The sequence below is a fragment of the Chiloscyllium punctatum genome, chromosome 42 (genome assembly GCF_047496795.1).
Source record: "Chiloscyllium punctatum isolate Juve2018m chromosome 42, sChiPun1.3, whole genome shotgun sequence".
NCBI lineage: Eukaryota > Metazoa > Chordata > Chondrichthyes > Orectolobiformes > Hemiscylliidae > Chiloscyllium > Chiloscyllium punctatum.
This window is the reverse complement of record NC_092780.1, coordinates 16027068-16052283: the sequence shown is the minus strand read 5'-3', so window position 1 is coordinate 16052283 and position 25216 is coordinate 16027068. Positions and strand designations below refer to the sequence as shown.

General features: G+C 41.2%; 1 protein-coding gene across 2 annotated transcripts in view; it reads left to right on the top strand.

The window, feature by feature from the left end:
* The window catches only part of kcnh4b (potassium voltage-gated channel, subfamily H (eag-related), member 4b), a 169977-nt gene that overhangs the window by 56022 nt on the left and 88739 nt on the right, over positions 1–25216 (top strand). For both annotated transcript variants that reach the window (XM_072561492.1, XM_072561493.1), the window contains exons 2-5: positions 6899–7132; positions 16104–16235; positions 20460–20590; positions 24072–24315. In XM_072561492.1, the coding sequence (XP_072417593.1) occupies positions 6899–7132; positions 16104–16235; positions 20460–20590; positions 24072–24315 (741 nt within the window). The remainder of the gene's footprint in view (positions 1–6898; positions 7133–16103; positions 16236–20459; positions 20591–24071; positions 24316–25216) is intronic.

The following is a 25216-nucleotide window of genomic DNA, read 5'->3' as shown; positions in this document are numbered from 1 at the left end:
TTGAGTGTTTTCTATTGTGTGGTCTTTTCTTTGAATAGTTTTTTATTTGAATGCTGCTGACCTCATTGGAAAGAAAGTGTTTGGAAATGATGCTGAACCAGCTGCAAAAGCAGTGTGCCACTGAATAATGGGCATCCTGGAGTACGTCAGTGGCATTTGTCATTTTAACTAAGTTTGCTTCTTCACCTCCCACATACCCATCGGCTCAGTAATTGGTCTTAGTTCATTCCACATATATGTCATTGTTAAATTCTGAAATAGTGTTAAAAAAAATCCTGGAGAAATCTGAAAGTATTACCTACCCTTTTGCTGGTGGTGTGCTTCAATTCACTCAGGATGTCATCTTGCTATGACAAAAAACTTGCTATGAGTAAAGGTAAAGGCTCCAACTTTCTATCCATCACCTTGTCTGACCAGGAATCTCTCCTCATCCTTACTTCCTATCACTAGGTTGTGTTGGAATGCTTTGCAATTGAATGCTCAACCCATTAAGAAATGCAGAAACATAGAAACTAGGAACAGGAGTCAGCCATTTGGCCCTTCAGTGTGTTTTGAAATTCAATATGATCATGGCTGATCCTCTATCTCATATTCCCACATTCTGTCCATACCCCCTTGATGCATTTAAAATCAAAAGGTTATCAGACTCTTTCTTGAATATACTCAGTGACCTGGCCTCCACATCCTCCAGTAGTACTAAATCCCACTGATTGACCACCCCTTGAGTAAAGAAATGTTTCTTCGTCTCATCTCCAAATGGGAGAGCACAGCAGTTCAGGCAGCATCCAAGGAGCTTTGAAATCGACGTTTCGGGCAAAAGCCCTTCATCAGGAATAAAGGCAGTGAGTCTGAAGCATGGAGAGATAAGCTAGAGGAGGGTGGGGGTGGGGACAAAGTAGCATAGAGTACAATGGGTGAGTGGGGGATGGGATGAAGGTGATAGGTCAGGGAGGAGAGGATGGAGTGGATAGGTGGAAAAAGAGATAGGCAGGTAGGACAAGTCCGGACAAGTCAAGGAGACAGTGCTGAGCTGGAAGTTTGGAACTAGGGTGAGGTGGGGGAAGGGGAAATGAGGAAACTGCTGAAGTCCACACTGATGCCCTGGGGTTGAAGTGTTCCGAGGCGGAAGATGAGGCATTCTTCCTCCAGGCATCTGGTAGTGAGGGAGCAGCGGTGAAGGAGGCCCAGGACCTCCATGTCCTCTGCAGAGTGGGAGGGGGAGTTGAAATGTTGGGCCACGGGGCGGTGTGGTTGATTGGTGCGGGTGTCCCAGAGATGTTCCCTAAAGCGCTCTGCTAGGAGGCGCCCAGTCTCCCCAATGTAGAGGAGACCACATCGGGAACAACGGATACAATAAATGATATTAGTAGGTGTGTAAGTAAAACTATGATGGATGTGGAAGGCTCCTTTAGGGTCTTGGATGGGGGTGAGGGAGGAGGTGTGGGCGCAGGTTTTACAGTTCCTGTGGTGGCAGGGGAAAGTGCCAGGATGGGAGGGTGGGTTGTAGGGGGGCATGGACCTGACCAGGTAGTCACGGAGGGAACGGTCTTTGCGGAAGGTGGAAAGGGGTGGGGAGGGAAATATATTCCTGGTGGTGGGGTCTGTTTGGAGGTGGTGGAAATGTCGGCGGATGATTTGGTTTATGCGAAGGTTGGTAGGGTGGAAGGTGAGCACCAGGGGCGTTCTGCTTGCAAAAATGCCATCCCGTATTCCCAATTCCTCCACCTCTGCCGGATCTGCTCCCAGGAGGACCAGTTCCACCACAGAACACACCAGATGGCCTCCTTCTTTAGAGACTGCAATTTCCCTTCCCACGTGGTTAAAGATGGCCTCCAATGCATCTCGTCTACATCCCGCACCTCCGCCCTCAGACCCCACCCCTCCAACCGTAACAAAGACAGAACCAATCAACCACACTGCCCCGTGGCCCAACATTTCAACTCCCCCTCCCACTCTGCCAAGGACATGGAGGTCCTGGGCCTCCTTCACCGCTGCTCCCTCACCACCAGACGCCTGGAGGAAGAACGCCTCATCTTCCGCCTCGGAACACTTCAACCCCAGGGCATCAATGTGGACTTCAACAGTTTCCTCATTTCCCCTTCCCCCACCTCACCCTAGTTCCAAACTTCCAGCTCAGCACTGTCCCCATGACTTACCCGGACTTGTCCTACCTGCCTATCTCCTTTTCCACCTATCCACTCCACCCTCTCCTCCCTGACCTATCACTTTCATCCCCTCCCCACTCACTCATTGTACTCTATGCTACTCTCTCCCCACCCCCACCCTCCTCTAGCTGATCTCTCCACGCTTCAGGCTCACTGCCTTTATTCCTGATGAAGGGCTTTTGCCCGAAACGTCGATTTCGCTGCTCGTTGGATGCTGCCTGAACTGCTGTGCTCTTCCAGCACCACTAATCCAGAATCTGGTTTCCAGCATCTGCAGTCATTGTTTTTACCTCATCTCCAAATGGCCTATTTTGAAACTATGATCCCTTGGTTCTGAACTCCCCCAATCAGGGAAACATCCTCCCTGTATTTAGTCTGTTTAACACTGTTAGAATTTTATATGTTTCAATCAGATCCTCTCTCTTTCTTCTGAACTCTAGTGAACATAGGCCCAGTTAATCCAACCTCTCCTCACAGGACAGTCCTGTCATTACCAGTATCAGCCGAGTGAACAATGTTCTCTCTATGCTGTGCACAAAACCATGCCAATGTTCCTCACGTGATAACCAGCATTGGCATTGACCTCCATTTCTGGAAGTTGCTGCTGTTCATGGGCTTTGAAAATTAGGACAAACTCTTCTGGTGAACTTTTGCTGCACTCCCACTATGGCAAGTATATATTCTCTGAGATGGGGAGGTCAAAATTGCACATAATACTCCAGAACCTGTCTCATCAACGTCCTATATAATTGCATTAAGACACCCCTCCTTCTTTTTGGAAGACTTGTGGCTTATAGCCATGAATTCCTAGATTCGAGTCCTAGCCTGTTATTAATGATGACCAAGGAAGATGTGTTCATTTCACGACCAGCTTATCAACTTGTAGATTCTTCCAAAACTTTCCAATGATAAGTTGTCAACAGCAGGAGATATTCCTGTTGATGAAAAGAATGTTGGAGCCTCTACCATCAATGCCAATAACTCCAGACCAATGTAAAAGCGGTTATTACCATAATCTGCATGGTGCATAGCTCATATTTAATGCGTTTGTAGTGTGATATTGGTAATGAATGCAGATTTACCAATGTTGCAAGGCCATACCCTGCCAGGTATTTCCTGGAGATTAGGTAAGGAGAGATGGAGAGATTGTCCGTTGGTGTTGTTTTTGCAACGTATTAGCTAGTGTTTAATGTGTTACTAGCAATGGTTATGGTTGGCATGCTGATTCTGTCCATTTCTGGATGTGAATGCAGACAATGAAGCCAGATTGCAAATAAGCAGAGTATAAAAATACTTGCATTTACGTAGCAACTTTTCTCAGCAGGCATCAGTCATCCCAGCTAATGAATTACTTTTGCACTCGAATCACTGTTGTAATGTTGGAATCACAGCACCAATCTATACCCAGCAAACTGCCACAAACAGCAATGTGACAATGACCTGTAGCCATTTTTCTGATGCTGATTGGAGGATACTTATTAGGCAGGTCACTGGAGATAACTCCTTCAGAAGCAGAACCATGCAATTTCTTACATTCATCTGAGGAAATGGGTTAGGCGTCAGATTAGTGTCTCATCTGAATGACAGCACAGCACTCCCTCAGTACTACATTGAATATCAGCTTTTAGCTTTACCTCAAGTGCTGGAGTATGGCTTGAGCTCAATCTTACCATGTAAAAAGAGAGCCTATTATCTAATGCCATGACAGAATTGAAGATTGGAAATATAGTAGTTAATGTTAATGTAGAAGCAGAGACTTGGCTTCTTTTTAATTTTTTTAAAGCAAATTTAATGCACCACTGGACTGTATGAATGCCTTTACGCTTAATATAATGTTTGCTCTTGTCTATTATGTCAAAGCATCTCTAATCTTTATTTTACACTGAACAACGTTTTGGAGAGAAACAAATAATTCTTACACCTGTGCCCCACAGATGTCATTCAGATTAGTAATCTCTTTTATTTTGTGTGGCGCAATCTCTGAAGAATGTTGGTCAGGACCAGAGCACCAAACTGTTTTGCAATAATCTCTCAAAAGTGGTCCTGATACAAGGTCCAATCTTAAACTTTAGAATTATATAAATTCTACATCGGAGTGATGTAAGAGTGATTGTTTTTCTTTTAAGAAGGCAGGTTTACTGCTACTTTCCACTATTTGTTCCAATTCAACATGTTATTTTCTAGACTTAAAACACACTAACAGCACCAATTTAAACCAATATAGGAAGGTATTGAAATGATTTTTGAGTTTGGGTGTGGTTGTGAATTGGCTGAATCTTTTCCTTCAGTGTATATGAAAATTGGATAAAGTGCACAATTAGCAGATAGACAAAATTTTTCCCTGGACAAGGTCTCTACCTCCCAACGTTGGTGGTGAGTCCTGCATTCCTTGGCTCGGCTCACCTGCATCCATTTAGAATCATAGAACCATTAGTGGGCTTCAGGTGGATTTTCCAATTCCCACTGGAAGGAGGTCTTGCCCCAGCAATCTGTTGTCCAATCAAAGGGGCAGCAGCTTCCTGTCCCTGCAGCATCACAGGGAGCAGTGGCCACTACTGGGACTGCAGGAAATCCCAAAGAGGCGACACCAATAGAGTATGGAATAAAAAGGCAAATCAGCAGTCTTTCTTAGACCAAATTGGAAAGCCCAGGAGAAAAGGGGTGTGGTGGAGAGCCATAGTCATTAGAGCGAGGTGGGGTGAATTAACTCCAAATACCCACACCCCTTACTGGTGACACATTCTCCAGGATTTACCCAGCAGTCTGAAGTCACGGTGCTGGCCTTCCTGCCTGTAGAAAAGTCTCAGCAGTGACCTTAGATGGTCATCAATTGGGGCTTCAGTTGTTCAGAAGTGAGGAAATCCTCCAGCCACTTAACTTCTACTGGTAATACATCTTCATGCAGGACAGGAGGCAGACGTGGTGCCACCAGCACTACACCACATTTTGTCTCCTACTTCCTCCATTTCTTCTTCTGAGGTCCATAAAAATCCAGACCTGATTTCCAAAAACCTGTTTTCTGTCACATCTGAACTCAAAATGACTGCTAATGCTTCCAAATTGTTTTGTTTTTAGCTCTGATTCATGCAGTAATTGGACCTGTTCAGTTTAAAACTATGATTAAGACATGATCAAAATAACCTAGCTAAGGTAACATTGTTGATATTCCATGCATCTTGTAGCTTCACTTTGGAAAATGCATCAGATTGATGCAACTCCAAATAACATATTGCTGTTTTGACTTTGAATGGAATTAATGTTGTTGGAGAAATGGATCCTTACTTATTAAATTTCTTTTGAAAATTCATCAGACAATCTATGGTGGGTATAGGATGGGGGTGTGGGGGAGGGGGGGCACACTTCAGATTGTAGTGACTAGGAGAACTTCAACTCCCCACCCCCACTCCGCCAAGGACATGCCAGTCTTTGGCCTCCAGCACTGCCACATCCAAGCCACCCGACGCCTGGAGGAAGAACGTCTCATCTTCCGCCTTGAGACCCTCCAACCACACAGCATCAACATTGACTTCACCAGTTTCCTCATCTCCCCTCCTCCACCTCATCCTAGATCCAACCCTCCAACTCAGCACTGCCCTCTCCTACCCACCCATCTTCCTTCCCACCTAACCACGCCAACCTCCCCTTGATCTATCACCATCAGCCCCCCATCTGCATCTATCCCTCACCTTCCCAGCCAACTCACCCCCACCCCCATCCTCCGACTTATCTCGCAGCCCCCTTCCCCTCCACCACCTCCCCCCTCCCTCCCACCCCCCCAATTCCTGATGAAGGGCTTATGCCCGAAATGTCAACTCTCCTGTTCCTCGGATGCTGCCGGACCTGCTGTACTTTTGGACTTCAGATTGTTGTAGGCTGGTTGTGAATCAGCCCCAGCATGAAATTATTTCTCACCAGACCGCAGCCATTGTCACAGGATCATGAAAGTCTTAAGATGTTCTATTCTTGCCATCATATTGTTGGGCAGTCATAATGGATTCTTGCGTTCTTCTTCATTGGATGTTGGCATTGCTGGTAAGGCCAGCATTTGTTGCCTATCCCAAATTGCCCTTAAAGTGAATAGCTTGCTGGATCATCTCCGAATTGTGTTAAAAGTTAACCACATTGCTGTGGATCTGCATACAGGCAGACCAGGCAAGAACAGCAGATTTACTTTCCTGAAGGGGAGAAGTAAACAGATGGGTTTTTATGATGTTTGATAATGTTTTCATGGCACCATCACTGGCTTTTTAACTCTAGGTTTATTGGTTAAGTTTAAGCTCCACCTCTGCTGTGGTGGGATTTGAACCTGTCTCACACAGTGGTTAACTTGCACCTCAGTGGCATTACCACGTGGTGCCCCTGCTTCCTCCATGTTGGGCTTTCCTGACCTGTCAATTAATTACCTTTGCTGTGGTCAGCTTGCTCAGATGGTAAGTTGTAAAACTAGCAGTGCTCCTACACAGTTTTCTGCACAATGGGTGTGTTCTAAATGTAACATAATTTCCAGCTTTTGTGCATAGATTTACAGACTTGGTTTCTAATAAAATATTCAATATTTGTGTGTTGTATGTGTCTCAAATATCTTAAATTATTCAAATGAGCATCACTGCTCAATAATATTGAAGAGATGCTTATTAATTAGCCAACAGTGAGTATTTTTTAGGAAATTAAGTTATCATAGACAATTTTCAGTATCACATTTCCAACTGATCTCTTCCTTTTTGTATTTGCAGACAGCAATTTTATCCTCGCAAATGCTCAGGTGTACCGCGGCTTTCCCATCGTGTACTGCTCAGATGGATTCTGCGACCTTACTGGCTATGCTCGCACTGAAGTCATGCAGAAGAATTGTGGGTGCCGATTCCTGCATGGAGCAGAGACTAATGACCAGGTTTTTGTGCAGATTGAAAAAGCACTTGACAGCAAGCAAGAGTTTCAGGGAGAAGTGCAATTCTACAAGAAATCAGGTAAATTTTCGGTGTTGAGTGTTGTGTGCTTGTGTTACATCCATTTCATCAGACCACAGGGAGTAGAAGTAGGATATTTAGACCATTAACTGCTCCGCCTTCAATGGCTGATCTCATCATCCACATCTCCACTTCCCTTTTCTGCCTGTTCCCCATAGTCTTTGGATTCCCTTACTGCTTAAAAACTGTCCACCTCAGCCTTGAATTTACACAATGACTCAGTCTCTACTGCCCACTGTGGTAATTAATGACACAGATCCACGAACCTTTGAGAGAAGAAATTCCTCCTTATCTGTGTCTTAAAGGGATAAGGTTACAACATAGAACATAGAACATAGAAAAGTACAGCGCAGTACAGGCCCTTTGGCCCTCGATGTTGCGCCGATCCAAGCCCACCTAACCTACACTAGCCCACTATCCTCCATATGCCTATCCAATGCCCGTTTAAATGCCCATAAAGAGGGAGAGTCCACCACTGCTACTGGCAGGGCATTCCATGAACTCATGACTCACTGAGTAAAGAATCTACCCCTAACGTCTGTCCTATACCTACAACCCCTTAATTTAAAGCTATGCCCCCTCGTAATAGCTGACTCCATACGTGGAAAAAGGTTCTCATGGTCAACCCTATCTAAACCCCTAATCATCTTGTACACCTCTATCAAGTCACCCCTAAACCTTCTTTTCTCCAATGAAAACAACCCCAAGTGCCTCAGCCTTTCCTCATACGATCTTCCTACCATACCAGGCAACATCCTGGTAAACCTCCTCTGCACCCGTTCCAGTGCCTCCACATCCTTCCTATAGTATGGCAACCAAAACTGCACACAATACTCCAGATGCGGCCGCACCAGAGTCTTATACAACTGCAACATGGTTATTCTGAGATTATTTCCTCTTGTCCTAGACTCCCCCACAAGGGGAATCAATCTTTCCACATTTACCCTGATAAGTCCCCTAAGAATTATATACATTCTATACATTCTCCCCGTGTCTGTGTGGGTTTCCTCTGGGTGCTCCGGTTTCCTCCCACACTCCAAAGATGTGCAGGTCAGGTGAATTGGCCATGCTAAATTGCCCGTAGTGTTAGGTAAGGGGTAGATGTAGGGGTATGGGTGGGTTGCGCTTCGGCGGGGCGGTGTGGACTTGTTGGGCCGAAGGGCCTGTTTCCACACTGTAAGTAATCTAATCTAATCTAATCTAAGGTTGCCTCACATTCTTCTAAACTCCAATGAGTATAAAAGCAATTCAGCCTCTCCACAAAATGCATCTATACCTGGACTCAGCTTCCAATGCCAAGGGGCCTAAAACTATTCACAGTATTTCATCTGTGGTCTGACTAGTGCTTGTATAGTTTCAGAAAAACCTTCCTACTTTTATGCACCATTCCCTTTGAAACAAAGACCTTGAGATGAATTTATTCCACATTTTATCTGGTTAAGTAAATTTTTAATGGCAATGTTCCAAGGGAGTTTAGTAAATATCAAAGCTTGTGTCTGTACTAACATTTCTGGTCACCACATTACGAAAAGGACGTGGATGCTTTGGAGAGGGTTCAGAGAAGGCTTACGAGGATGTTACCTGGTATGTAAGGTGCTAGCTATGAAGAGAGGTTGAGTAGGTTAGGTTTATTTTCACAAGAAAAAAAAGGAGATTGAGGGGGGACCTGATTGAGGTTTACAAAATCATGAAGAGTATAGACAGGATGGATAGAGACAAGTTTTTTCCCAGGGTGAAGGATTCAATAACCAGAGGTCATGCTTTCAAAGCGAGAGGTGGGAAGTTTAAGGAGCATACACGCGGTAAGTACTTCACACAGAGGGTGGTGAGCGTTTGGAACGCGTTGCCAGCAGAGGTGGTAGAGGCAGGCATGGTAGATTCATTTAAGATGCACTTGGACAGATGCATGAGTAGGTGGGGAGCAGAGGGATACAGATGCTTAGGAATTGACCGACAGTTTTAGACAGTACATTTGGATCGGCCCAGGCTTGGAGGGCCGAAGGGCTTGTTCCTGGGCTGTAAATTTTCTTTGTTCTTTGTTGTTCTTTGTATAATGCACAGTTTATTAACACCTGGGCTATCAAGCAAGGTTAATGGGAAGAAAATATTTCATTGGCATCTCCATTTTTAGGCGATCATGCATATATTGCCAGAAAATGCCATTTTCAGTTCACATTTCAAATATACCAGACAACTGTAAATCTGCCTGAGATCATAACTGCTGCCTATTGAGGAGAGTTCCCTGATAAAGTGAATAACCCTTCATTTCAATCACCAAAGCTGTTGGATCAACACCGTTCTATCAATTATTCATACTTTGTTCAAGCACTTTCATTCTGGAATATTATATAGTCCCACTGCTCTCATCCCTAAATAACATTTCCAAAATCTTAAATCTTATATGAAGCAGTTTTGAGCTTTTCAGTAGAGATTCCAACATTTTTATTGCTGATTTACATCTCAAAAGGTCAAAGTGTTTAAAGGTTACAGGCTCGTGATATCCTGTGGGGTTCTCTAAATCTCACTGCCTGCGCTTAGCAGTGTCAGTATTGTGTTTCAGTGATATTACTGAGCAACATCTGGCAAAGCCAGTTTGTTGTTTTTTCAGCCCACAGCATTAGCTGGGATTACAGATAAAATCAAAATTGCTCAGATACTGGAGATCTGAATTCCAAATTATGTAATGAACTCAGCAGGTCTGGTAGCATCTGTGGAGATGAAAACAGAGTTAACATTTTCGAGTCTGATTTGATTCTTCTTCAGAACTGTGGTTGTGGAATTGACCCTCATCAAGCCCGTATTGTCCCGTTTCTACATTTATTATGATTAGATTAGATTATCTACAGTGTGGAAACAGGCCCTTCAGCCCAATTAGTCTACACGACCCTCCAAAGAGTAAACCACACAGACCCATTCCCCATATTTGCCTCTAACTAATGCACCTAACTCTATGGGCAATTTAGCATGACCAATTCACCTAACCTGCACATCTTGGACTGTGGGAGGAAACCAGAACACCGGGGAAGAATGTGCAAACTCCATACAGACAGTCACCCAAAGTTGGAAACAAACCCGGGTCCCTGGTGCTGAGAGACAGCAATGCTAACCACTGAGCCACCATGCCGCCCATTATTATCCTACAATGGACTCAATTTTCCTTCATGCCACTCCATTGCTAATAATAAATTGATGGTAGATTATCTTCCATTTCTGATTTGTCTAATAAACAATCAAGTAGAGCTTTCAGTTTCTCAATAATCTGCCCCCTTTTCTCAATGGATGTTTATATGGCACCTTCTCAAAGATGTGAAATGATTTGAATCACACTCCTTCTCCAGGAATTTCTTGCAGTGAATATTATTATGTTCAGTCGCTGAGCTTTTCCTGATCAGTTGGCCTCCTCGTGTTTAGTTATCCTAACCCCTTTTGAATTGATTTGTATTATTTTCAAGTTGAATTGACCAAAACTATTCCATCACTGACTGCTCATTGATTTGCAAACTTTAACTTTTGAATCCTGTTACAGCATGAGAACTAGGAACAGAGGAGAAAATTCAGCCCCTCAAGCCTGTTCTGCTATTTAATATGATCATTGCTGATCTCGTCTCCATCTCAACTACTCTTTCCTGCCTGCTCTCCACAGCCCTTCAGCCCATGACTAACTAAAAATCTATCTTCCCCTTAAATTTACTCAATGTTCCAGCCCTAATCCACCACACTCTGGGCTAGCGAATTCCATATATTTATAACTCGTTGTGAAAAGTTATTTCTCCTCATTCTTGTTTTAAACCTTTCCTAAAACAATGATATCTTGTTATAGATTGCCTCACGTGAGGAAGCATCCTTTCTGCATCTACATTTTTAATCTCCTTTAGCATCTTATATACCTCAGTCAGATAGAACATAGAACAGTGCAGCCCTTTGGCCAGTGATGTTGTGCTGAACATGCAGGCAGTCTCATCTGCCTGCATTGATCCATATCCCTCCATTTCTTGCATATTGATGTGTTTATCTAAAAGTCCCTCAAATGCCCTTATATCTGCTTCAATCACCACCCCTAGGAGCATGTTCCAAACTCCTACCATCTGTGTGAAAAACTTGCCCCTCACATCTCCTTTGAACTTTCCCCTCTCACCTTAAATGCATGCCCCCTAGTATTAGACCTTTCACCCCACCTGTGGGAATAGACATTCTGACTGTCAACCTTATCTATGCATCTCATAATTTTATAGACTTTGATCAAGTGTACCCTCAGCTTCTGCTATTCAAGAGAAAACAGTCTGAGTTTTTCTAGTTTCTCCTTCTAGCTCATACTCCAAAATCCAGGCAGCAACCTGGTATACCTCTTCTACGCCCTCTCCAAATCCTTCCTGTAATGTGGCGACCAGAAGTGAACACAATGCTCTAAGTATGGCTTAACCAAAGTCTTATAAAGCTGCATCATGATTTCTTGTACTCAATTCCCCAACAAATAAAGGCAAGCATGCCATATGCCATCTTTACCAGCCTATCTACTTGGGTGGTCACTTTGAGATCTCCTGCCATTCATCTCTTCATAAGACAAACCCCTCATCTCTAGAGTCAATCTAGTGATTGTCTGAACTGGATCCAATACAATTGCATCCCATCTCACATAAAAGGACCAAAATTGTCCATAACACAAGGTTTAGTCTCACTAATGCCTTGTACAGTTAAGCAACACTCCCCTGCTTTCATACTCCATTCCTTTCATAATAAGTGCCAAAATTCCATTTGTCTTCCTTATTACCTGCTTTACCTGTATTCTAGCTTTCTGCAATTCATGAACAAGAACACCCAGGTCCCTCTGCACTGAAGCACTCTGAAGTTTCTCTCCATTTCAATAATAAATTGCCTTTTTATTCCTCTGATCAAAATGAATAACCTCACATTTATCCACATTAAACTTCATCTGCCAATGTTTGGTTCATTCACCTAACCTATACATACCCATTTATAAATTGCTTATTTCTTTATTGCAATTTACTTTCACACCTCTTCTAGTGTCATCTGCAAACTTGGTAATAGTACTTTCTATCCTGACATCAAAGTCATTAATATAGATTATCATTAGTTGGGGCCTGAGGACCCAAATCCTGAGGCAGTCTACTAATGATGAGAAAGTGAGGACCACAGATGCTGGAGAATCAGAGTCAGAAAGGGTGGCACTAGAAAAGCACAGCAGGTCAGGCAGCATCCAAGGAGCAGGAGAGTCAGTTTCAGGCATTGCTGATGAAGGGCTGCAGTCCAAAATGTCAACCCTTCTGCTCCTCAGGTGCTGCCTGACCTGCTGTGCTTTTCCAGTGCCACCCTTTTCAACCCTACTAATTATGTCTAGCCAATCAGAAAAGGAGCAATTATCCCTGATTTTCTGCTTTCAGTTGGTTAGCCAATCCATTAACCAAGCTAATAAATTACCCTTAACCCCAGAATTTTTGTGCTGTCCCAGAAGTTGTTATGGTGCTTCTTGCATCCTTCAGAGATGTCAGAGCGACACTTTTTCTCTTGACATTTTCAACAGACAAGAAGCTGTTAAATGAATTATACTTTGCGAACTGATTTTATTCATACAACTGTATAAACCAATCAGGAAATATGAAGTATTTTAGCAAATATTTGAAATATTCAAGAGGTCAAGTAGAATTGATTTGATTAGATTCCCTACAGTATCGAAACAGACCCTTTGGCCCAGCCAGTTCCCACCGACCCTCCGAAGAGTAACCCACTCTGACCCATTTCCCTCTGACTAATGCACCTAACACTTTGGGCAATTTAGCATGGCCAATTCACCTGACCTGCACATTTTTGGACTGTGGGAGGAAACCAGAGCACCCGGAGGAAACCCATACAAACACAGGGAGAATGTGCATACTCCACACAGTCAGTTACCCGAGGCTGGAATCGAACCTGTGAGGCTGCAGTGCTAACCACTGAGCCACCGTACCACCCCATTTGTGGAAAGGAAACAAAGTTAATGTTTCATGTCAATGACTTTTCACCAGAACTTCTGTCGGATCTGCTAAGTATTTCCAGCATCTTTATTAATTCAACAGTTTGATTATTTTATCCATTTTATGTATCACATTAATTTTGGTCAAAACTTAACAATACAAACTGATTTTCAAATAAAATTCTTTTTAAAACATTTCTGCATTTTAACCTACTCCACTGCTTCTTAACAATAAAGATGCATTCAACTTTAAAATAAAAAAGTTGAGATGCATCAACTTATTTACAGATTTCACTCTGGAATCTAGGAAACTTTTGAGCATTGCAATTGTTTCCATTTTGTCAGAAGGAGAAAAAATGGGTTTCTTTTGAGGTGGTGTTTTCATTATTCATAGTACCAGAGTTTTAGCCAATTGATTTGCATAGCGCTAAAACATGAGTAAATTGTAAGTATTACAAAACTTGCGTATTAATACCTTATAAGGCATTTTCACACGTAAACAGCAGCAATCTTTACATTGACTGCCAAGAGACTTGCGTTCCAAAACACAATGAGGTGAAAAACACTCTGAAACATCACTGTATCACTTAAAGTACAAAGTAATTTTCACGCCTTGTCAAAATGCTTGGAAAAAGAACTCAGTACAGATATTGGCAAAAGGGACTTCAGTGAGGCAAAACAACACTTAATTCGATGAGTACATCCAGACTTCTGCAGTTCATTCAAACATTTTATTCATTTTATTAAGCAGCTTCCAATGGGATAGAGACAAAAGGGATTTCTGCAAGGAACTTTTTTCTGAAACAATGTATTCAACGTAAGCAGGCTTTACTGCAAAACCTATCCTTACCTTGTAATATAATGAGAATCTGGCATTTACTATAATATAATGAGAATCTGGCATTTACTATAGTTCACAGTCATAGTGAACCTAAAACTATGACCTCTCATTATAGATTGCCCAAATGAGGAAACATCCTTTCTGCATCTATGTTGTCAATCCTCTTTAGCATCTTATTTACCTCAATTAGGTCTCCTTTCAATCTTCTAAATTCCTAAACTGGTCAATCTGTCTTATCTCAAAAGCCAAAGTTACTTTGATTCATTGAACTCATTGTACATGAGCAAACAAGAATACAAGCTAAATATTTAACATTTTTACAATTCTAGAATCAACAAGGATTGTAATGGAAATATTGATGGTGGGACACAGAGTATGTTTTCAATCAGAGTTATCAACACTGTGTGCCTCCTGAATGGCTATACTTGTTTATGAGGGGCTAATTGTTTCATATTTTTTAACATTCCGATTTGAATAGTTTGATATTTATTTAACCAAACTAAACAAATAAACCAAATCTTTTATCTATTAAGCAGCTAGGCTAGCTATGTACCACAGCAAAGAGGAAGTCCACCATGTCTGTGCAGATTCTTTATTAATGTACCGATACTAATCTTGTTTCCCTGCTTTCTTCCCTTTTATATTTCTGTTATTGTTCCTTAAATAAAATGGTCTTCAGGACAATCACCCCCTGTGCTCCAAAAACCCTGTTCCAAAAGCATTTCATCCAAACTCTTTCCTAACTCCAGCTGTGGTCATTTTAATGGATAATCCTTCTTCACCGACATGGTAACCAGACAAAATAATCTCTTTTTTGTTCAATCTTGGTTTTTTTGTTTAATTCAAACCATCTTCCTTATTTTAGAACCTACTTTTTATGTTTGCTCTTTGCATTCTATGCCCTTTGAAAATAGTCACTGGCCACCATGAGGCCACTACTGCGCACTATAAGAATGATTGATAGAGTCACGTATGTCCCCAGGAAAGACTTGAAAATCACACAACACCAGGGAATAGTTCAACAGATTTATTTGGAAGCTCTAGCTTTCGGAGCCCTGCTTCTTCATCAGATTGTTGTGGAGTCTTATACTCCACAACAACCTGATGAAGGATCAGCTCTCCAAAAGCTAGAGCTTCCAAATAGACCAGTTGGACTACAACCTGCTGTTGTGTGACTTTTAACTTTGTCCACCCCAATACAACACCGGCACCCCAATACAACACTGGCACCTCCAAATCATGACCCCAGGAAAGATGATGTATGGGTTTTTGCGATTGGGGAAGGAGTCCAAGCCTACAGCAGGGGACTTCTATGTATTCTGGTTCCACAAGAAGATTTAAAGTATATCCATTCATGGGTCTCCCTAAGACCCTGAATTCCCTTCTTACTAAGTTAACATGGTGGAAAAGCCACAATTAATTTCCCCTCGCAAATCTCTGTTTAAAATAGCAAACAGATGAAATAGTTGAATCTTGATCTGTGTATTTAAGGAAGAAAACCACTATTTTCTAGTGAATATCCTTTCCCCCAATACAGAGGAGTAGGTTACAATTGCAACTTGTAGGAAGTTGGGCGGCACGGTGGCACAGTGGTTAGCACTGCTGCCTCACAGCGCCGGAGACCCGGGTTCAATTCCCGCCTCAGGCGACTGACTGTGTGGAGTTTGAACGTTCTCCCTGTGTCTGCGTGGGTTTCCTCCCACAGTCCAAAGATGTGCAGGCCAGGTGAATTGGCCATGCTAAATTGCCCGTAGTGTTAGGTAAGGGGTAAATGTAGATGTAGGGGTATGGGTGGGTTACGCTTCGGCGGGGCGGTGTGGACTTGTTGGGCCGAAGGGCCTGTTTCCACACTGTAAGTAATCTAATCTAATCTAAAGTCAGCGGGACAGCGATGGAACTAATTAGGAAGTTGTTTCACTCCAGGGAAAATCTTTAAAGGATGTCATTGATCTGAATTGATGTGACATTTATGGATGACTTACACTAAATCATTTAATATGTTATAATTATGGGATAAATAAAATTTGGGATGGAATACATAAGACAATATTTTGTACAGGTTCCTTTATCATAAGAAAATAGATATTTCTGACATATCCCTGGAAGGTTGTTGAATGCATATTGCTATCTTCATTGTCGTTTTCTCTGCTCTTCGTTCACAGGCACTGCATTTTGGTGTCTGCTTGACATTGTACCCATTAAAAATGAGAAGGGGGAGGTTGTACTGTTCCTGGTTTCCTTTAAGGATGTCACCGATACCCGAGGCATTAACCACCCAGGAGATGGGAAAGAAGGTAAAGGCAGTAATGGAACTTGATATGATTGCACATTGTTTGATTTTATACAAAGGTTAATGCACAATTCCACTCCCCCTGGAATCAAAGAAAAATAAACTCCAAGAATATACAAAGGTTTTGGTTTCTGATTAATCTTACAGCAATCAATTCAATACTCTTAGGAATGATACTTTTTTGCTGGTAAAATTTGAATTTTTTTCTCCCTTTAAGATAAATGTAGTGTTTGGAACCAGGTGGATGTCTTTGACTATGAGGTCTTTTCTTGGGGTTGTTAACCTGAGCAAATCAGAAAGCCCTGGCTGACCAATATAAACAGGGGATTTTGCCATCCCTTTCCCTGTACATTGCTGTTTCTTGTAAACTGCTGTTCATTGTTAACTGTTTGTTTGTAACTTGTACTGTTTAATGAAATAATATTAACATGAAAGAAAAACAGAGGGTTGAGAATCTTTTCAGTTCAGAGGACTGACTCCCAATTGGTGGGCTACAGCCGTTGTACTGTGCTCAAGTAAATAAAGGGTGACTTGGTGACAGGATGCTAGCCTCTGTGCAGTTATTTCAATAAATATAATAAGTAGAGATGGTACTGGATATCACATTGGATTATACATCGAAACAGAACTTGACATAATGTATGTAACTCTGCTCGCTGAACTGGCAAGTTCATTTTCAGATGTTTTGTTACCATACTAAGTAATGTCACCAGTGAGCCTCCAGTGAAGCACTGGAGTTAGTGACCCACTTTCAGTTTATGTATTTAAGTTTCCTTGGGTTGGTGATGTCATTTCCTGTTCTTTTTTTCAGAGGGTGGTAAATGGGGTCCAAGTCATGGTAGCCCACAATCCCACCAACCCCATAAAACAGCAGCTAATGAACTTGCAATACCCCATACAGACAACAAGCAAAACTCAAGGCTCACTGATGATGTTACCTAGTGTGGTGATGAAATGTCTGAAAATGAACTTGCCAGCTCAACGAACAAACATACATACCGAACCTCAATCTGAGCTACAAATCTTCTCAAAACTCACTAGAACTTGATATTATTTATGTTGTGATAACATCCATGTCTTGATAATGTTGTCACTCCATTTTAAATTACACCTAAACATCTCCCCCCTCCCAAATTATGGCTAGTTTCAGAATAGTTGAATGCTTTGTTCTGTTATTTCAAGGCTCCAAATATTAAAATATTTATAAAGTTGACTTTCTGGAAGTTTCTTGGTCAAAGAACTTTGTTTTTGCTCTACTTTTTATTTTAACTGTGCTACAATTATCATTTTTAATTTAAAACAAAATTCCAGGACCACTTTGAAACTATCACTTCCAAGATGGGACTTGCAGATTATGGAACAGCATACACAGTGTGGTGGTTTTAAGGCAACATTTTCAACACCATTCTGTGGCAGTTCATAGGTCCCAACATCAGCAAGTAGTGCTACAATGTGATATGTCCCTAACTACCGAGATACTTGGAATTAAGAATAGACTGTGAAAGTCAAAGGATACTAGAGAGTACCATGAATTCAATTGAATATTCTTTTTCTTTCAATGACATCCTTAACGTTTATTTGACTCTTGGGGGAGTGGAATTTTACAATAATGTTTGAACATTTAATGAATTTTTCAGAATGTATCCAATATTATAACATGCTAGTGTTAACATCTCCATTAAAATATCAGTTTAAGAAATTTGGTTTGTTAATGTTGTAAGGAATAATTTCACCACAGCAGTCACAATGGTATTTTCTATTACGTTGCGACAATTCAGTGTGGATTAAGCTGCAAGAGAATGGAGTTCAGTATGAGCAGTCAAGGATGAATTTTATTCTTTGTAATTTTTTTTGCCATATCTCAGATGAACATAAGAACATAGGAAATAGAAACAAGAGTTAGCCAGTCCCTCCTTGAGCCCATTCCACCAATCAATAACATTGTGGCTGATCTGATGGGAACCTTACCTCCACTCTCCTACCTTATGCCTTATAATACTTGACTCCTTGTCAATCAAAAATCTTTCTAAAATGGATTTGAATGCATTCCATGACTCAACCTCCACTGATGTCTGGGGGAGTGAATTGCATACACTAACAACTCTCTGACAGAAAAGTTTCCTCCTTATCTTTGTCTCAAATGGGAGGCCTCATATTTTGAATTTAGGCCTGTATACTTCTATAAGACCATAAGACATAGGAGCTGAAATTAGGCCACTAAACCCATCAAATCTACTCTGCCATTCAATCATGGCTGATAAGTTTTTCAACCCCATTTTCCCGCTGTCTCCCTGTAACCTTTGATCCCCATGGTAATCAAGAACTTATCTATCTCTGTTTTAAATATACTCAATGACCTGGCCTCCACACCCTTCTGTGGCAATGAATTCCACAGATTCACCACTCTCTGGCTAAAGAGGTTTCTCCTTATCTCTGTTCTAAAGGGTCTTCCCTTTACTCTAAGGCTGTGCCCTTGGGTCCTTGTTTCTCCTGCCAATGGAAGCATCTTCCCAATGTCCACTCTGTCCAGGTTTCTCAGTAGTCTACAAACTTCAGTCAGATCCCCTTCAGCTTTCTAAACTCCATTGAACATAGTCCCAGAGTCCTCAGTTGTTCCTCATACGTTAAGCCTTTCATTCTGGGATTATTCTCGTGAACCTCCTCTGGACCCGCTCCAGGGCCAATACATCTTTCCTGAGGTATGGGGCCCAGAATTATTCAGAATACTCTAAATTCTAGATTTCCTTGTGATGGGAAACATCCTCTCAGTATCTTTCAGAATCATTTGCTTCAATAAAGGTCAACACTCATTCTTCTAAGCTCTAATGAATATAGGCCTAACCTGCTCAACCATTCTTTACAAAATAAATCCCTCACCTCAAGAATCAATATCATACACTGTTTCAAAGAAAAGGGGGTGGGGAGTTCTCCCTAGTATCCTCAGGACAACATTCACCCCTTAATAAAAAAAATCTGGACATTATCACATTGTAATTAGAGGATACTCTTTATGTGTGAATTGACTGTGTTGTTTCTTGCATTACAACAGTGGTACATTGCAAAAATACGTCATTGGCTATGAAGCACTTTACGTCATTTAGTGGTCAGGAAAAGCTTGATATAAGTGCAAGTCTTTCAATCTTTATTCTTCCAAATGATTAACTATAACTCTTATTCATTACTTGCAAGTTTTGCAATCTCTTAGCCTGTCTCCTGAAATTGGAAGAAACCTTGATTTTTGCAAAGGTGAACTCAACTTTATGTTCTCAACACAGACTGATATTAGCAGATATATTCCAGGTCTTTATTCAACACATAATTGAAATCCATGACTAAGGGAAAAGTAATTTGCTTTTTTTTTTCTGAAGTCAATACTATCAACTTGCTTAAAAGTAATGTAACACTTCCCACTTACGGTGAAAGAGAAACAGCTTTGATTGAAGTACAATGGTCCATCTCTATAATGTTATTGGTTTTATATGGGACTTCAAAAATCATGATTTTAATCAATTCTTTAATACTTAAACGTTTAACTTGTGTTCTTGCATTGAGCATCAATTATGAATGCTGCATTCAGATTTGTTGATGGTTTTAAACACTTTAGTCACACTGTGACATCCATATTCATGTCTAGTTTGCTTTGATAATTACTCTGTTTGTACTACCTTGAGACGTAGATTATAGAAAATTCATTACCAGCAAGCATATGGCAAGCTTAAAATCAATTAGCATCAAAGTAATGATATGAGGAAGACAAGAGAAACTTCAGAAAGGGCAATCAAGAAATGTGTAAGGGACGAAAGAGTGTAGACAAGGTTAACTTCAAACTAAACAGCAACAGTAATGAAAGGTTCATGGTTCAGACAAATGAACGGTTACCTAAGAACGGGCACTATGAATTTCTTCTTTGAACAAAGTAATCAATATTTGCAATGGACCACTAGGTAGCACAGTGAAGCACTGAAATCATTAAGAGTTCAGTGTTAACATTGGTGGTCTGCGGTGTCTTTTTGAAAGGATGAGCTAAGAAAGTCAATGGTCGCATTCAATCATATCTATCTTGGATTTTTGTGGTATTTCCTCAAGCCACTCTGGATAACATCATGAAAGAGCAATTAAAAAGACCCACAGGAGAGGATGGTTTTAGTTTTTGTTTTTATCTTCCCTTGCATTAGCATTTATATTGTCTGGGATTTGTTTTTTTCTCTGACTCCATTCTTCTCAACAGAAGGAAAGCGGAAGAACAAAAAGAGTAGTGGGTCCCATTTTAGTGTTGCACGTAAACAGGGCAGAACTGTCCTCTATCATCTGACCAGCCATCTTCAGAAACGTGACAAAAATAAAGTCACGTTGAACAACGTGAGTACACCACTTTCCTGCAAATTCATCAATTTCGTTATTTAATCAATGATGGTTACAGGTGAAGGGTGAAGACTTTTGTTCCAATATGATGCTTGATAGTGTGTTTGCTCTTAACCGAAAATCGGATTTCAAACAACTCCTTAACATCTAAAAGGTTAAATTGGTTATTGAATTGCGCATCAATTATGAATGCTGCATTCAGATTTGTTGATGGTTTTAAACACTTTAGTCACACTGTGACATCCATATTCATGTCTGGTTTGCTTTGATAATTACTTTGTTTGTGCGACCTTGAGACATAGATTATAGAAAATTCAATACTGGTCTCAGATGCATCAGAAATTTTTCCCAGAAAGTTAATTTTAATCCTAAAACTGGCCCTGGTGCTTCACATTTCGTGGATATCAATATAGTCTGTAATCTTATACTCCAAATCTTTTGAGATAAGGGCTAACATTCTATTAACCTTCCTGATTACCTGCTGCACCTATATGTTACCCTTCTGTGTTTCACTTAAGTTCTGCAATAGTGAAATGTCCAGGACAAACTGCCTTTGATTAGGGAGCTGCTCACTCTTCTCCTCAACCTCAATCTCAATCAACATTCTGTTGATGCTGCTGTAAAGATTCTGTGTTCCTTTTGCACTGAGTTCATTCCTGTTACACTTGGACAGATTGCATTAGTAAGTTGTACGGGGAAATATAATGTTCTATCAACTTCAATGAGGTGGAAGTAAATTGAAGTAGGCAGTCTGTGGTTAAAAGCAACCATTGCATTAGTGGGCTAAGAATTGGACGGCCAGTTTACAGCACATTTGAACTACACATTTCAGGGATTTGAATGTACTTTAATTATCCAATCTTCTAATCTTGGAACTTTTCAGGAGAAAATTCAATTTTAATCAGTTTAATTTATTTTAAGATTATGCCTTTCTCTGTTCAAAATTATGAATTACTAGAATGCTGTCCCTAATTTTAATATGTTGAGAAAATTACGGACATCAAATGTTAGTCAATGATTTTTCTATCTTAGAGAAAATGGAGATAATATCCTATTTTCTTTTCTTTACCAAGATTTAAGAATAATGAGTGTTACACGCTGTTCTGTTCAATGCATGAGAGGCAGTATGTGATTGTATGAGAGGAAGTGTAGAAATCATCTACAAGATTACTCCCAGGACTGCAGAATTTTAGTTGTGAGGGAAGATGGTTGGGCAGGCTTTATCTTTGTGGTCTCTCTAGAAATCTATACGATTCTAACTGGACAAAGTCAACACAGAAAGGATGTTTCTGATGACCAGGGATCATAGTCTAAAGATATGTGGTAGGCCATTTAGGCTTGAGATGAGGAGACATTTCTTCACCCAGAGAGTGGTGAGCCTATGGAATTCTCTGCCACAGAGAATGGTTGACTCTGAATCTTTGAATGTTTTCAAGAAGGAGTTAGATATAATTGTTAGCGCTGAAGAGTGTGGAGAGAAAGTGGGAGCAGGGTGTTGGATGACCAGCCATGATCTTATTGAATGGTGGAGCAGGGGCTCGAAGGATTGAATAGTCTAATCCTGCTCCTGTTTTCTATGTTTCTTTGGTGAAAGGAGAATGAGGGATGACTCAAATAAAGTGGATAAAATTATGAAGGGTTGGGGTAGGGCCATGATTGAGGAGGAGGAGGAGTCCCTACAGAGGGCAGACAGCGGCTGTTTCCAGGCAGAAAGGGAGGGCCTGTAAGATTGCATAGTGCTGGTCATTCCTACAATCTATTGCCAGTAGGCCATTTCAAGGCAGCTGCTCTGTTAGCGATTGGAAAATTGTCGTCCAGCTCTAATACAGGCCTTTTCACATGGTCAGTTGGCTAGCTACCACCATTGCAAGGTAACTTTGTCAATTCAGCCAATGGAATAACGGCATAGAGATGGAATAGAATTAGGGAACCCACACATCAGCAATGGTATTTTCTTACTATCTGCACACCTCCAGTTTCACCTCAATTGAGGCCTAAAAGTGTAATGTAAATTCTCAGATTTATCAACATTCTGTGTTCAATAAGCTGAAGTCAGGAAGAGCATCAGGCGAAGAACTGCCATTGGCTTGAAAAATCATGTGAAAGGGGACAAATAATCTGGAATCCTGAACAATATTGAATTGAACTGTGATGCCCTCTGCAGTTAAATAGTCTTTAGCTGTGATGGCACATGAATAATGGCCACTCAGGCAAAGTACTGGAGGGCTCCTAGGGTGCATGGAAGCACGTCTTAGTGTGAATCTGCATGATTTTTGCTGGAAAAAGTTTGCTGAGAAATGGATAGGAGAAGTATTTATTAAAAAGGTGGTGAACTCTTTTTTACTAGTCTGGTTTTGAGGCTGTGATTTAAAAGCATTTTAATTCAAAATAGATATGATTTGAGGGGTTGTACATACTTCAGTGCAGTGTGTCAGTGCCAAATCCATCAAATAATGCCAAATAATAAGTACTTTCTGAATGTTCCAATCAACTGACACTCAAACTGATTGATGTTTCTGGGAAAGTTCTCTCTCAAGGGCAATTCACGTTTTAGAAATGTCTGAAAAATAAAAATCTTTCATCCCTTTCACTGGTTCCATCACTGCAATATTTATGTGTACCCTTATTTTCTCTGAAAAACACATTTATTTGAACAGCAAAGCTCTTGAGGTCGAATTTCAGTCTGGAAAATGCAGAAACCAGAATAATTGCAGATGCCAGAAATCTAAAACAAAACAAGCAATGAAATACCGGAAAAGGAACAACTCGGCAAATGAGTCAGCATCTGTGGGCAGAACAGATCAGGCAGCATTGTAGTTGTGGACCTTTGTTCAAACACCTGATCCGTGAGCTCATCTGTGGTGTCTACTGTTGTGGACTATTTTCAGAAAACACGCATAGATTTTACACATCAGTCCTACAGCACCACCCTGATTGCCAGCTTGCCTGGATCTCAATGATTGAATCCCTTCAATAACCTATTCAACATGCCAAGGTACCAGTTCCGATTTAAGATGAACTCCTGGCTTCTTCATCCATCATCAAGCCAGATTTCTTGAAGCAGTCTTTCTTGATGATATATACATGAGGAATCAGCAACAGGTCTTTTTTCCCCGAAGCAGTTCTGAGAACCTTACTGTATTATCTATATCATAGCTTACCTGTCCTCCTATGTACTTTCTCAGTTTCCAACATTTTTCACTAAAAATATTTTCTTAACATGTTGACTGAGATATTTATGTGCAAGTGTTTCACAACCCCACCATCTCCCCCACAGTCTATCATTCACAGACTCAAATGCTGTGGATAGCTCATACTGCTCCCTGGTAAATGGAGCAGGAGGATGATGGTATGAGAGTACTGCCAGTAACTGAAACAAAAAGGTCACTAAAAGTATCCCAAAGCTCATGTTTCTAAAGCAACAGGTTGCCAGTGGGCTGTCATGTTTGTAACAGTTTGTAACTTTCTCCTCTGCCAGAATATGTTTGAGAATAAGTCCTCTCTCCCGGAATATAAAGTGGCGTCCATCCAGAAATCCCGCTTCATCCTCATGCACTACAGCATGTTCAAAGCTGGGTGGGACTGGCTCATCTTATTGGCTACATTTTATGTTGCTGTGACTGTCCCGTACAACGTTTGTTTCACGGAAAGTGATGACAGCTCCACTGCTTCACGCAGCACCACCGTCAGTGACATCGCTGTGGAAATGCTTTTCATTTTCGGTAAGCCACGATTTCAATCTTATCACATGCTGCAGCACAGAATACAACGGTGCAGGGGTTCTCCAGGAAATGCTTGACCCCCCCCCCACCAAAACCATCACAATCCAATAGGGAATACTGAGGAGTGACAAGAACGTGGCACTCACTACCACTACAGAGAGTGGTTGAAGTGAATGGTATAGATCCATTTTGGGACAGGCTAGTCAAGCGTATAAGGGTGGAGGGAATGAAGTTTCACTGATGAATTTACTTATGTCTTGCCTCATTTTAATCTAAGTGGAGCATAAACAGACAACTTGGGGCAAATGGCCTGTTTCTGTGCTCTGTACCTCAGGCTGTGCTATACTGGGGCAGGTAGATATGCCCTGAGTAACCCCTTTGTGAGACACTTCTGTGTTATCCATTGGAATGACCCTGGCCATCCAGTTATGGAATCATAGGGTCATACAGCATGGAAACCATCCCTTTGGTCCAACTAGTCCACCATGTTTCCTAAACTAGTCCCACTTGTCTGCATTAGGCCCATTTCCCTCCAAATCTTTCCTATTCATGTACTTATCCAAACATCTTTTAAATGTTATAACTCTACTTGCATCCACCATTGCCTCTGGAAGTTCATTCCACTCATGAACTGCTCATTGTGTAAAAACGTTGCTCCCATGTCTTTTTAAAACTTTCTTCTCTCACCTTAAAATTATGCCCCCTACTTTTGAACTTGCCCACCCTAGAGAAAAAAACCCCTGCTATTCACCTTATCTATGCCCCTCACGATTTTATGAATCGCTATAAGGTCACTCTCAATCTCCTATGATCCAGGAAAAAAAAGCCCAAGCCTCTCCAGCATATTTTTATAACTCAAACCCTCCATTCCTGGCAACATCCTGGTAAATCTTTTCTGATC